Source organism: Chiloscyllium plagiosum, unplaced genomic scaffold (assembly GCF_037043375.1).
Source record: "Chiloscyllium plagiosum isolate Xiang-an unplaced genomic scaffold, Cpla_swu_hap1 HiC_scaffold_9, whole genome shotgun sequence".
NCBI classification, from domain to species: domain Eukaryota; kingdom Metazoa; phylum Chordata; class Chondrichthyes; order Orectolobiformes; family Hemiscylliidae; genus Chiloscyllium; species Chiloscyllium plagiosum.
In genome coordinates this window covers 39,293,421-39,309,016 of record NW_028270147.1, presented here as the reverse complement: position 1 = coordinate 39,309,016, position 15,596 = coordinate 39,293,421, and the positions used below count along the sequence as shown (strand labels likewise).

The following is a 15,596-nucleotide window of genomic DNA, read 5'->3' as shown; positions in this document are numbered from 1 at the left end:
CAGTACATTGTGTTATGCTTTAAATACTAGAAAAGGAGCTCTGCCAATCTCGTTAGCGATAAGTAATGAAGAAAAAATATTTCTTTCAGGGATTCATGATAGGGAGTGACGATTTATTAAAAGAATACAACCAATGTGCCCAGTAGACATGTTTGAGTTACTGACTCTCTGATATCACAATGGTTTGATGTGAATGATTGGGAGCAGAGTGACAAGGATGTTTTTAACACTCGGTACTATGTAATGAGGATAGACTGACAGAATCTGCCTTGTTCATGCTAGGAAAAATATGATATGGCGTGATTCAAGTTTTTAAAATGCCACAAGGTAGGGATAACGCAGATGAAAGCAGGTTATTTAACTTCAAATTTGATTGTCGTACTACAGCACTCGAGTACAAAATTGACAAGCCTCAAGCAAGAGATTAGAAAAAAATTGCGTTTTCCCCATAGACTTGTAGATATGTAGAACAGATTCCTATCAAAAGTAGTTAACATTATGTTGATTAAATACCATAAAAAGACCAGGACAAAATACCTAATTGTGAAAGAGATTGAATTTACATGAATATGTATATGATCAAATAACGACGGTTCCAAGAAGTGATATGGGGCATACTTACTTGGGACCAAAGGAACAGGTCAGGACTTGAGAATGGTAGACAGATATCCTGGTGGTTTTGCTCAACAGTCTTTGGACTCAAGAGAAGACAACACTGAAATTCCTTCTCGTGGAAATAATCCAAGTTTTTTTGGCCCTTGAAGCAGATTGAATAACTTGGGGAGAACATAGGCATGTACATCCGGATATTTATTTCAGGTCTATTGAAAAAAAGTCAAATTAGTGGAGTGCACATTTCGAATGATTCTCACCCTAAGAGTTATATTGATAGAAAATAGATTGCCACTGGGATATTAGTACTTTGTATATGTTTACATATTGTTGAATGTAGCTATTCGTGATATTAAGCTTGTTTCTAGTTTACCTCTGGCTAGGCCAAGGTTTTCAATGTTACAATGCTATTGCCAGTTTGCTGTGACTGAACTAAGAAGAACTGCTGACTTACTTCAATGTACAGTGTGACAACTGCTCAAGTGTGTTTGGTGCATTGAACGTTGCCTGTTCCATTTAATGTTGACTGAGGTAACTTTGAAAAACAACATTCAAGTAGAATTAATTTCCACAGAAGCAGTAGCTATCTTGGTTTCATATAAGATAAATATAATGAATGTTTGAAGGCTTTGGAACACTCTTACTATGAAAAAGGGGCTATATAAATGCACATTGTTATTGCTATTGTTATATTCCAAGCAGTGGCAAGCTAAAGGAATGCATGACTACCCTTTTCATAGAGTTTCACATGGCTTCTCATTGGATTCAATTTAAGCGCTGGCTTCTAAGATTTATTCTGTAATTCCAGCAACACAACAATGCAACATTTCCTTTGTGACGATTCTTATCTAGCAGTGTTAGCAGGCAAGTAGTGGAACATGTTACAATACATTTTAGTTATAGTCAGTGTTAAGGTTCACTATATTTCTAATGTGGCTGAGGGTTGAAATATGTAAACTTTCCAACATGATTTTCGAACACACTGGCATTATCAGTAAGATAAGGTGGGGAAAAAGCATTTATGTAGTCAAGATGACAAACTAATAATGCAAAGGTTTGCAAAACATGCAGAATATTGACATTATAACTGATAATCTGAGTACAGTTGTAAGGGTTAAGGTTTCATTGTCTCATCTCTCTTGAATGCTGGAAGGAAAAAAAGAATTGTGGCCCTGAAGAAGTGAAACACAAGGCTTTAAGTTGATGAGAAGATGACTGTGCCCTGGTTCACTGCCATGTTTCTGTGGGTCTTGTTGCATCAGTGTCTGTGCTCCTTTAACAATATGAATTGTATTCCTATTTCAACAAGATTAATATTTTCCCATGTCTGACATGCTTTTCATATTCACTAAGTATGGGATGTTGTACTGCAAATGATGCTTCTTTGATGATAATTTTTCTTCTCTCTCTGCAGCCTGTTCTGCTATCAGCACCAATTAAAAGGGAGGGGGAATCTCCCACAGCATCGCCAGTCTCTGCAGACGACACTCATCATTCAGACAGATATCAGGTGGGATTGGGGGAAGAACAGTATCCATTGACTGTTCTCAGAACCCAGGTGTAAAGTGATTTTTATGCATTTCCAGCCAATGTTCCAACTATTTTGATTCTTTTAAAGGGGAAGAGCTGTCATTATCAGGACATCTATTCAAAAAGAATCTCATCAACAGGACAGAATTTATATTGAGTGTGTCACCAATAGGATTCACTTTACGATCAGGGCTTCATTCAAATGGAAAATCTCATCAGCAAGGCCTATGTTAAATGGGAATTTTCAGTAGCAAGATCCTTTTTAGAAATCACAATCTTACAATAAGTAAAAGTAAAAAGAGCTTCCAGAGTGAATACTGTGAATGTGCAGCAATGACCTCAATATGAGTCATATGCAGTTTTCATTTCTTCCAAAAAAAGACAAAAGAATGTGATATGTCTTGAAATGTTGCAGAGACTTCATTGTTGTTTGTCAGACAGCACAATTCATTTCCTACCACAAGATCTCAAGGATTAGGTTGAATCTGGTTGACTCTTAAATACCCCTGGAATGGCCAAGAAAGCCACTCAGTTGTAACTAATAATGTCACAGTCAGATAAAACTTGATGCACCACCCAACAACAACCAAGGCACTAGAAATGACAATAACGCATGCAGTCCCATCGACCTTCCAAAGTCCTCCCAACATCTGTAGGCTAAGATTGGGAGAATTATTCCATGGACTAGTCAAGCATAGCTTGGTGTAGAGCTTGGAGTAGCTGTAAAACTCTACACTTGGTGTGGAGCTTCATAGAATAGAATCCCAGCAGTGTGGGAACAGGCCATTCAGCCCATCAAGTCCACACCACCCCTCCGAAGAGCATCTCCCTGTCCCACCCCATCCCTGCATTTACATGGCCAGTCCACCCAACCTACATAACCATGGACACCACTGGGCATATTAGCTTGGCCAATCCACTTAACCTGCACATCTTTGGACTGTGGGAGGAAACCCACACAGACACTGGAAGAAAGTGCAAACTCCTCATCGTCGCCTGAGGTTGAAATCAAACCCAGGTCCCTGGTGCTGTGAGGCAATGGTCCTAACCACTGAGCCACCAGTCTGCCCCAACACTCATGGAATCGTACCTAACAATGTCCCAGATATTATCTTCACAATCCTGTTCTACTGACAGCACAGGTCAGCACACTGGCATACAGTTGTGACTTTTTGCTGATTCCCACCTAAACCCTCAGCTGGAAATTCAGTTCTCCACCAGGTTCTACATGGAGGATGAATTGAGGGTGGCAAGAGCACAGAATGTACTTTAGGTAAGGAATTTCAATGTCTAAAACCAATACAAGCTTGGTGGTAACTGAGTTGTGTCCTAAAGGACATGGCTGCTAGACTGGACTTATGGCAGGTGGTGAGGGAACCAATAGTTGGAAAGACTTGCTTGACATCATCTTTGCAGGTCTACCTGGAGCAGATGTACATGCCCAAGACTATCTCTGCACTCCTGACATATTCAGTCATGAATGGGGGTGCATTTAAACAATTCATAGGAGGAGGAGACTCCAAATAAATGCCCATATCTTTAATGATGGGGGAGCCCAGCACATTTCACCAGTCCAGGTAAAGAAGATATCTTCAGCATGATGTGCCAAATTCATGATATCGTGGTCTCCTACTGAGATCTGGAGTGTCTCAGATTCCAATCTTCAGCCAATTCCATTCACTCCGTGTGAAATCACAAAAAGGCCAGAGATACTGGAAAGTTTATGGGCCCTGATAACATTCTTGTAATAATACTGAAAACTTGTATTTCAGAATAATCGTGCCCCAAGCTAAGCTGTTCCAGTACAGCTATAACACTGGCATCTACCTGACAATGTGGAAGATTGCCGAGGTATGTCCTGTATACAAAAAGGAGAAAGTGAGGACTGCAGATGCTGGAGATCAGAGCTGAAAATGTGTTGCTGGAAAAGCGCAGTAGATCAGGCAGCATCCAAGGAGCAGGAGAATCGACGTTTCGGGCATGAGCCCTTCCTGAAGAAGGGTTTGCGCTTTTCCAGCAACACATTTTCAGCCCTGTATACAAAAAGCAGAACAAGTCCAACAGACTAATACTGCCCAATCAGATTACTCTCAATCTTCAGAAGAGTGATTAAAGTTGTCAATGACAGTGCTATCAAATAGCACTTACTCAACAATTATCTGCTTGCTGATGTACAGTTTGGATTTGCCAAGTGCACTGAACTCCTGACCTCATTACATATAGGACCAAAAGAATTGAATATAAAAAGGAATTTCCTTGGTATCAAGGCAGCATTTTACCTCATACAGCATTAAGTAACTCCAGAGCCAAAAAGAGTAATGTTGGAAAAGCACAGCCGGTCAGGCAGCATCCGAGGAGGCTGAGAGATAAATGGGAGGGGGGGGGTGGAGTTGGAAATGTGATAGGTAGCTGAAGGTGGGGGAGATGGTGATAGGTCAGAGTGAAGGGTGGAGCAGATAGGTGGGAAGGAAGATGGACAGATAGGACAGTTCAAAATTGCTCTCGATGTGGTCTCCTCTACATTGGGGAGATAGGACGCCAATTTGCAGAACATTTCAGAGAACATTGCCAGGACACATGCACTAAACAACCCCACTGCCCCGTGGCTGACCACTTCAACTCCCCCTCCCACTCTACCAAAGACATCAAGTCCTGGGTCTCCTCCACTGCCAGATTCTACCCACCTGACGCCTGGAGGAAGGATGCCTCGTCTTTCACCTTGGGACCCTCCAACCAAACGGGATCAATGTCAATTTCACCAGTTTCGTATTATCTCCTCCCCTCCACCTTATCCCAGATCCAACCCTCCAACTTGGCATCGCCCTCTTGAACTGCCATAGAGTCATAGAGAAGTACAGCATGGAAACGGACCCTTCGGTCCAACGTGTCCATGCCGACCAGATATCCCAATCCAATCTAGTTCCACCTGCCAGCACCTGGCCCATATCCCTCCAAACCCTTCCTATTCATATCCCCATCCAAATGCCTCTTAAATGTTGCAATTGTACCAGCCTCCACCACATCCTCTGGCAGCCCATTCCATACACATACCACCCTCTGTGTGAAAAAGTTGCCCCTTGGGTCTCTTTTATATCTTTCCCCTCTCACCATAAACCTATGCCTTCTAGTTCTGGACTCCCCGACCCCAGGGAAAAGACTTTGTCTATTTATCCTATCCATGCCCCTCATAATTTTGTAAAAACCTCTGTAAGGTCACCCCTCAGCCTCTGACGCTCCAGGGAAAACAGCCCCAGCCTGTTCAGCCTCTCCCTGTAGCTCAGATCCTCCAACCCTGGCAACATCCTTGTAAATCTTTTCTGAACCCTTTCAAGTTTCACAACATCTTTCCGACAGGAAGGAGACCAAATTGTCCTACGTGTCCATCTTCCTTCCCACCTATCTGCTCTGCCCTCCTCTCTGATCTATCACCATCACCCCCGCCCTTCATCGACCTATTGCATTCCCAGTTACCTTTCACCAACTCCACCCTCCCTTCCATTTATCTCTCAGTCCCCTGGGACCCTCCCCACATTCCTGATGAAGATCTTAAGCTTGAAACATCAACTCTTCTGCTCTCTGATGCTGCCTGACCGGACAGAGTTTCACAAACTAACGAAGAAATAGGAGCAGGAGTAGGCCATTTGTTGCCTCAAGCCTCCTTTGCCATTCAACAATGGTAGCGGATCTTTTACCTCAATGCCATTTTCATGCCCTATCCCCATATGATGTCTTGACAACTTCAATGTTGAGAAATTTATTGATATAGATTGATAATGCCTTGTGCATGCTCAGTGACTGAGCTTCAACAGCCATCTGGACAGCTAATGCTGAAGATTCATCATTCTTTGAGTGAAGACATTAATCATCTAAGTCCTAAAAGGACTAGCCCATATTCTAAGACAATTCCTTGTTTTTGGACCCCTGCAACCAGAGGAAAGATCCTTCCTGTAGCTACCCTGTCAAGCCATGGAAGAAATTTGTAAATTTCAATGAGATCCTTTCTCATTCTTCTGAGCTCAGAAGAACAGCTTCGTCAATGTTTCTCATAGAACAACCCTCAACCACGTGGCATCAGTCTGATAAACCTTGGTTGCACTCACTCAATGGCTAGCATATTCTGCCATAGGACACCAAAACCATACACAACATCCATGTGTTGTCTCAATAAGGCTCTGTAGCTGGATGAAAATTGGGCAGTTCCATGTGAACATTCATCCAGTTGCCTAAAGTGATATGCCCTGGCATCATTCGAAATGAAGTAAAAACAATAACTGCAGATGATGGAAACCAGATTCTGGATCAGTGGTGCTGGAAGAGCACAGCAATTCAGGCAGCATCCAACGAGCAGCGAAATCGACGTTTCGGGCTTTTGCCCGAAATGTCGATTTCGCTGCTCGTTTAATGCTGCCTGAATTGTTGTGCTCTTCCAGCACCACTGATCCAGAACCATTCGAAATGAAGTTGGACTCATGTCTCCACTTGAAGTTAGACTGGACCATGCCATCATGGGCAAGGTAAGGCAATAACTAACCATTGCATAAAGTAACCTCTGCTGTTTTGAGTCATAATCTTGTGGTGAACTAGGTAGCTACATTGAGAAGTTGTGAACAGGAATTCCCAGTGAAGGAAGCAAAAGCAGAAAAAAAAATAGGGTTTTGCAATGGAGGAAAAATATCCTTTAAAAGAATGCTTAAATAGTGCATTGTTTCTTGTTTTTCGTAGCCAGCAAAACTGTAAAAATAATGTACAATAAAAGTATTATGTGAAAGCCCATTTGGATCACATAAAAGTCCTATAGGCTTAAGAAGATTGGTCAATAAAAATCGTCATTATAATTAAAGAAAAGAGCTTTAACATAGGCAGGCTCTTGACACTAAACAAAGTTTTCATAATTTTTAATTACAGCATTAAGCTTAAAACCAAAAAGAAAATCTTTAAGCATTTATTTTCCAATTTCTTCTAACCCAGAGGCTTTAACTTATCCTGATATATTGCTCCTCTGGCATCAATAGCTCTCCATTATTTTGATCAAGCAACCATTCATATGTTAACTTGGGTGGTGAGTTTTAGCAAGCTATTCAATCACAGGGATCATCATAGTCAAACTGATCTGTTCTCAGCCTTACTTCACACATGAGCTCTTGGATAATGATAAAGATCCAGAAGCAGGGTTGATTTACCTTTCTGATAAGAAATAAAAGTTATTATTAGAGCAAATAACGATGATGATAAAGTGCTTATTTGGTGGAGGCAAAAACTGCCTTACTTGCTTAATATTATCGTGTTGATAAAAAATATATGAACTAAGCACAGAACTATCACATTTTTACTTGGCAGAATTTTAGCTGTCAAATAAAAAGATGAGAAAATAAAATGTTTCTTGGTATGAAGTTGGAACATCACTGAAGTAATGTTAATTCTTTTGTTTGATTTCAAAATGAATTATTGTAAAAATAGATTTAACATACTTTGCTCATTTATTGCAATTACAATTTTGTGTAAATATTCACATTCCACTCTTTGTGTACTGATTTGTTTGTGCCTGTTTCATGTCACAGATACTTAAAAGAAAAATGACATCAACAAAGCTAAGAAGTGTTTACTCCTCTTGCCACATGAGTGATTAGTGCAAAATCCCATCACTATGTTTAAGCGTCTCCAAAACACATTGTCAGAAAATGCACACAAACTGTTTTCCTCACTTAACACATACTCCACATTTGCAACTTATTCAAGATCAAATTTTAATTGGATCAAGTTTTAGGCAAAGGTTGATCAAGCCATTGCTTAAAGGCCTTAGCTGCGTGCAGGGGTAATGCGGCAAGTTAACAGACTGAAATAAACAGGATTTGGAGCTGCCAGTGTTGGACTGGGGTGTACAAAGTTCAAGATCACACACCAGGTTATAGTCCAACAGGTTTATTTGGAAGTACTAGCTTTCGGAGCACTGCTCCTTCATCAGGTGGTTGATGCTCCAAAAGCTAGTGCTTCCAAATAAACCTGTTGAAATATACAGGCTTTCAGTATACAGAATGGTCAGCTTCCTACTGCTTTACCATGGAGAAACGATATGAAAAGTTATATAGTGATAAGCAAAGAGTCCCCACCCTACTGACGGTTTTATCTCTCTAGGTTTCATAAGTGAGCTAGACTGGCTGGTCAATTATCAACTGTCCTGAAACCTGCCTAACTTAGTATCAAGCTTATCTGCGCGCTTAGGGGGTTAATTGGGATATGGATTTCCATTGCTGGCATATCATTTTGGAGATACCTGAATTCAAAAGAAATCTCACTGGGTGGTCATCTTGACCCTAAAGGGCTCATTTACTTCTAAGATCTCTCCCTCATCTCCCCAAAAAGAGGACAGTCCATGTAAGGAAAGCAACTCTATATTGTGTTCCCTCACTGCAATAATTTAGTAAATGTCTGACCTTTATTTATTTCTGTGTTATTGCACTTCCCTTCCTCTATTAATATAAATTCAGTAAATTGTCAATCCCTTAATGTGGATTTTTTTGCTTTTATTGATGATGATATTACATATAAAATAAAAAAGTTTGTGATTTATGTTGAAACTGTTATTCAAACTGAAACTGCACCTTGAGGTTATGCAATGAGCAAGTTAAATTTTGTTTACATAGAAGAAAAAAGGAGAGTGACAATTCTATCCCAGAACAATAACAAATACCACAAGTGAAGAGGGTATTCTTTAGACTCACAGTTCTTATAATTATGCAATTGGTCCTTGAGGACTTTCCTCTACCTGCTTGATGCTCAGTAATTACAAAACAAATTATTTTTTAGAGATTCCATTTCATTCAAGAGGCCAACATACTGCACTGAAAACTCTGCTCACATTCTGACAACTAAGACAAATTATAGAACAGCACCTGAGACACTCCACAATATTCTAAAACCATATTCAACCTTCTTAATAAAACAATTCACAACATAACTTTTTAAACAAAATCTGCTTACCTAATAGATTAATTGTTTACAGACAAATAGTCAAATAGAATTGAAAACTGCACCTCCAGTCATTTTCAGTGGCAAAAGATCAGATGGGAGAACAGTTGGTTTTATTTTATGTGGTGAGTGGTTGTTATACTTAGGAAAGGCAAATAATAAAGTATAGAATGGAGACAAGTTTTCAAGCAATTATTTACAGAGTTGTACATTAAAAACATGCTCTGCTTAACCAAACAACATTAATTTAATGAATCCCCAGTTATACCCACCACTTGCATTCAATTAATTGCAATTAATTATTGTGATTTTGAATGCACTGCTTGAAAGGGTGGTGGAAACAGCATGAATAATTTCTAAAAAGGAATTAGATACAAACATGAAAAAGAATTAAATTGCAATTCTTTATGGAAAAAAATGGGAATGTGGGACTTATGGATAGCTCTGTTGAAGAGCTAGTACCAGCATGATGGGCTGAATAGCCTCTTGTGTCCTGTATGCTTTATGATTCTATTCCTACAGTGAAAAAAACCCTTGTGCCCACGAACTAACTGTTGTTTGAGTATCTCAGCAAGTGATTATTGGATCCTCACTCTTCTAATTATAAATAGTTTGGATAATTGACATTCTCATGCAGTTGATGAAAATGTGTGCTTTACTGGTTGTGCTATCATTATCCTCCTTTCGCGCAGAAGAGACATGAATGTCCAAGAATCTTCTTTTCATGAGGCCGCCTTTCAAGATCATTTGTTTTCCGCTGTCTTACGTTTGTTTGCTTTTCTCAAGTTTTTTTTCCACTTCAGGCTGGCTGTTGAGTCATTTATGTTAAAATGTTGCCTAAGTGTTCACTATGCAGGAAAAATAATAAGCATATCTGCTGCTCAGTTGTTTATAGATAGTCTATAAATGTGGCCTTGTCAATATTCTGAAAACAAACAAATAAATTCTGGTTCTCAGTATTTTCCTTATACAATGATGGTTAGATGCTGCTGAATTTTTGATTTTACAGGTATGCTCGCAAAACAGCTAACGATTGATGCTAAATAATATACAACATGGATGTCATTCCCACTTTTTGAATACCGCACTACTGTTGATGTGAAATGGTTATTCTTTAGGTTATATGGGCATGATAAGTGGGTGTACCCTTCATTCAACATTAAGTCATCATAATCTCACACATTTTGCTGGGGTGATGCTTGTAAAATGAGGACGTTTTATTTTTAAAAATTAGTATGGTATATATTGCCATCAAACATGATTTAGAAAACTGTTACAGCCCACTGGAGCAGTGTGTAACATCATCTAAACTTCATCTGAAGTTCCTCAATTGAATCTTGTAATTTACTCAGATTAATATTCATCTGTGCTTAAAAAAAGCAGAAAACTAGTTCATCTTTTGGATTTTAAAAAAATGTCACATTAAAAGCTACTTATTGCCCACTGACAAATATTAGCTATCTTTTCCCCAGTTCCAATGAATGGCTATTCATAAAATCCTATCCAGTCTCAGCTTGGCTAGATAAGAATAAAAAGTTGATGCAGATTTTTTTTTTCCAATTATATGTGTAGCTGATCAAAACTGACTTTGTTTCCTTTAAGTTTTCAATGCATCAAATATGTTAAATCAATTCCGTGTAATGATTGAGCAAAACAAATTAATGATCTGGTACAGAAATCAGACTCTGATTCAGAAGGGGTTTTAGTTCAAACAGTAGATGATAGGGGAACTGCGTTCAGTGCTGGTTTGCTGCCACCTATCGGCCAACAGACGCACGCGCACCTTGTACTTTGCACTTTCACCTTGCGCTCCCTGGTCACGTGACCCCGCTGTTTCCAAGGCCTGGCGTAAGCTGAGCAAGATGCCGCTTCTTGGTTTGAATCTAATGACATCCTCTCTGTTTCTGTGATCTGCTCGGATTGGATTATAAAAGTGTAAAGTGTCCAGGTGCTACATTCATGCCAAGCAATATTAACAGGTCATCCTACTTTAATCCTGCTATGGACCCAGCAATAATGGAGGATACAGAACAGACCAATGGCAAGGAGGAAGTAGGTTTTGTTTACATCCTGTACAGTTGGGCAATGAGAAAATCCACTGCAATCTATCTGCTTCAGGCATATTTTTCACAGATATTCAAATAGAATCTGACAGTTAAAGTGACTCATGTTTATTTTTCACCTTTCTTTTCTGCTTCTCTTTAGACATTTTTGCGAGTAAGGTCCAACAGGCAAGCAAGGCTGAATGGTAAGGTTATGTTGACTGATAACACCAACTTTTTAAAAATATTGATTTGGAAGCAAAAACCAAGTTTTTTTTTAGAAAGTGGGGTTGGAATTGACGTGATGTCTTTTGAAAATGAAACCCAAATATATGCTTGAAAGTTGTAACCGTTCACTGTTTTCCATTCTTGAGCTTTCCATTTTGATTAATGGGCAAACTTAATGTTAAGTTGAGTAACTTTATGTCTTTATTCTGAGTGAGAGGAAGTGACACATCATGAGTTGCTGTGCTAGAACCAAGATAATGTACAGATTCAATATTAACACCTACATGATTCCTTCTAATCTTCAATAGTTCTCTAAGTAATATAGGAACAGAAGTAAGCCATTCAGCCCCACAAAACTGTTCTGCGATTCACTGAGATCTTGGTTGATCATAAACCAGATGAGGTATTAGGGCAAATGGCCAAAGTTTGTTCGAAGAGGTATTCTTTGAGGAACTTCTTAAAGGAGAAATGTGAGCCGGAGAAATAGTGAGGGCATTCTATTAAAAATAAAATTTCTTAGCAATCAACTCTAAAGAGCGCTCACATCGTGACTATCTATGCTGTTGACCAATACTATCACAAAACGGAATGAAGGCATGACCATTAAACTCATGACCATCAAGTTGTCAAAAATACTCGTGCATTCTTTAAATAAAAAAAACCAATGTTTCTTCAGTTAATGAATGGTGTCGTTCTGAAGTTCATTCTTTAAATAAATAATTGAGGCTTTATGTACCATCCACCCTGGACAAAATTACTATCCTCGGACTTTAAAGCCTGAGTTTATGTCTGCTATCCCATCGTGAGGTGTCCCAGCCCCTCCAAACACTGCCACGATTGTCACATCAGTGTCTGCCCTCCTGTTTCAGCTCTACTCGGTGCCTGATTCATCCCCTTCACTGTCCATTTCCACCTCTGTTATGACCCAAGTATATATTCTCTGATTACAGGATCTCCTGTACACATTACATTTATTTCTTAGTTGTTGCTAATATGTTTGAATCATGGAAAACCTGAAAGACGATTTGCTATATTCCTTTAACAGCTGTTCAGGTTTGAATTTCTCTCAATAAGATTAGGGTCAGAAATGTGGAGAATAAGATACCTCGATTTGAATAGCAACAGCCTCATTGAGAGGCTTAAGCAGATTAATAAACTGCAAAACCAAGATGGATTAGTTAATAACTGAATTGCTTTTGATACTTAATAAATATGAACAGTGTGTATGGAGTTGTTATTTAGTTTTCCTTCTCGAGTGTTTAGTTGCTAAAGTGGGTAGAGTGTGAAAAGTGCAGCTCATTGGACATGTTTGATTTTTACTGAAAATGGAAGATGAAAAGAAGCATAAGACACAAAATCTTACTACTAGCTAGGATAACCCGGCATGCTAGGTAGTGAAGAAGGTGTTTGGTATGCTTGCCTTTATTGGTCAGTGCATGGAGTGTAGGAGTTGGGCTGTCATGTTGTGGTTGAACAGGACATTGGTGAGACCACTTTTGGGATACTGGTCCTTTCTAGTCTCCCTGCTATAGGAAAGATGTTTTGAAACTTGAAAGGGTGCAGAAAAGATTTACAAGGATGTTGCTGGGGTTGGAGAGTTTGAGCTAAAGTGAGAGGCTGAACAGGTTGGGTCTATTATCCCTGGAGCATTGGAGGCCAAGGGATGACCTTATAGAAATTAATAAAATCACAAGGGACATAAATAGGACGAATAGCCAAGGTCTTTTTCCCAGAGTAGGGGAGTCCAAAACTAGAGTGCATGAGTTTAAGGTGAGAGGGGAAAGATTTAAACGGGATCTAAAGGGCATTTTTTCACTGACAAGATGGTGTATGTATGGAATGAGCTGCCGGAGGAAATGGTGGAGGCTGGAATAATTACAACATTTAAAAGGCATCCGGATGGGTACATGAACAGGAAGGGTCAAATGCTGGCAAATGAGATCAGATTGATTTAGGATATCTGGTCAACATGAATGAGTTGGACTGAAGGGTCTGTTTCCATGTTATACAACTTTGTGACTCTGTAATGTAAATTTTTAATGTTTACTCTGCTGACACAATAGTACCAAAACAGCTAAAGCATCGTTGGAATAAAGAAAGAACATCAATTGACAATCATTGTCTTGTTTGGGTGACATTTACTTAGAAATGACTGTATGAATCAGAGCAATTGTGTTTATGATATACAGGGATATGTATGAGGTTTGCATGTCATTTGTTTCCATATTGAATAGCATTATTAGTTAGATAGCATGTTCCACCTACAAAAACTGTAATTGGCTATTTCGAGATAATCCATTCTGTCTGTCTTATTACTTTTTCTATCATTACCTTTCATGATTATGACTGTAACATTGTTATGTTTTGTACCTCAAAGGTTATGGGTAATGTGGGTTTGACTCCACATCTGAACTAATTTGAGATATATTCCAAATGTCAAATTTCTGTTTCGTTCATATGCATTTGGTTTCATGTTTCTTCATTCCTCTCTGTAATATTGGACTTTGGTAGCCCTCCACACATAATTGTCATTGCCGTGTCAGTCTGATAGAATTGCAGCATGCTACACAGTAAAGATTGGAAGCTAAATAGTTGAAAGAAATTTGTCGGAAACATCCTGAGTGCAACAAGTGTAATTGCATGTTTTATGTGGGATCGTACACAGGTTTAGTTAGCTATATTACATACAAGTCTTGTGTTACATGAAGAATGAGATCGTATAGAAAGTGCAAGCTGATGTGTGAACCTACTGTAAGCCAACAGTTCAATCTTTGGATTTGCAATTTGGAGAGAGATGGAATCTTCTCAGTAAATGCATCTTCCTTACTGAAACCATTCTCTCATAGCTGATTGATAAAAGACTGTCTTTGATTTAGAGGGCAGAATTTAATGGTTCTGATGAGGGTCTCACCTTCTGGCTGGTGAATAGGTTGGAAACTTGTCACCTGTTGGGAGGATTTGCTGGAATTGACCCCTTTGCTGGCCAATTATATAATCCCTACAGTGTGGAAACAGGCCATTTGGCCCAACAAGTCCTCACCGACCCTCCAAAGAGTATCTCAGCCAGACCCATTCCCCCTACCTCTATTACGCTACATTTCCCCTGACGAATGCACCGAGCCTACACATCCCTGAATACTATGGGCAATTTAGCACAGCCAATTCACCTAACCTGCACATCCTTGGATTGTGGGAGGAAACCGGAGCATCTGGAGGAAACTCACGCAGACAATGGAAGAATGTGCAAACTTCACACAGACAATCGCCCGAGGCTGGAATCCAATCCGGGTCCCTGGCTCTGTGATGCAGCAATGCTAACCACTGAGCCACCATGCCACCCATAAAGCCCAATGTCCAGCTTTCCTCTGGATTAAAGAATCCGAGACTCTCAAATTCGTCTTGTCATCAGCATCACCAGGAACAGTGGCAACTGTTGGCACTGCGCACACCAGAGATGCAAGATCAGTGATGTATGAGAGGATACTAGACTGGGCTACATGGGAGAAGGTGCTACAAAGGGCAAGGTGCTACTTTCAGCCACCCACCCTCATTCCTGATGGTGGATCCCTTGGGCAGATAATGGGCAGCTTTAACAGAAGGGAATGCCGCCTTCCTCCTGCCCAGAAGCTTGTAGTCAGACTTGACAGAAATTTATTTTAGGGTGCCGACTCCTTTGATTGCCTCCCTCTGGTTGAATACCAGTGGTTGGTGAGGCTTTTGCATGGACATTAATTGCCTGTGTCAGGGCTTCTATGCTGGGGTGCAAGTGTGATGAACGATCTTGTCCTGACTTGATGACATGGAAATGGAAAGACAATGGGTGTGTCTACACCCCATATCTGTCGTCCTAATTTAATGTACCCTGGTCCGTGTGCCACCACCACCCCCTCCAATATGCTCAAACTTGCTCCTGGGCTGGGACAGTTGGTTAGGACGGTTAGTCATAGTATGGTTTCATTTGAATTCCAGAGTATTCATAAAAGGTATATATCAAAAAGATGGAATATGCTTTTTGTTTTAAATAGAACTTTTAGGTCTATAACTTGTTTTTGGGTGTTGAATTTAAATTAAGTTCTCACATTTTTAACCTGACTACCATACTGCAGCTTTGGAGCTGAAGCTCACAATCTGTACTTCTGTGGGCATTACAGTGTTTTGCCTCAAAAGCATGTGCAGTAAAATATTGAACTTTTGTTGGAAATCACCTGTATATTATTT

The 15,596-nt window shown here is 39.7% G+C and overlaps 1 protein-coding gene across 2 annotated transcripts in view; it reads left to right on the top strand.

Moving 5' to 3' along the window:
* The window catches only part of rnf220a (ring finger protein 220a), a 512,316-nt gene that overhangs the window by 364,486 nt on the left and 132,234 nt on the right, over window positions 1-15,596 (top strand). The window contains exons 5-6 of one of the 2 annotated variants that reach the window (XM_087990559.1): window positions 2,027-2,122; window positions 11,314-11,356. In XM_087990559.1, the coding sequence (XP_087846685.1) occupies window positions 2,027-2,122; window positions 11,314-11,356 (139 nt within the window). Of the gene's footprint in view, window positions 1-2,026; window positions 2,123-10,927; window positions 11,161-11,313; window positions 11,357-15,596 lie in introns of those variants that run through there. The other variant, XM_087990558.1, reaches the window with a different exon arrangement.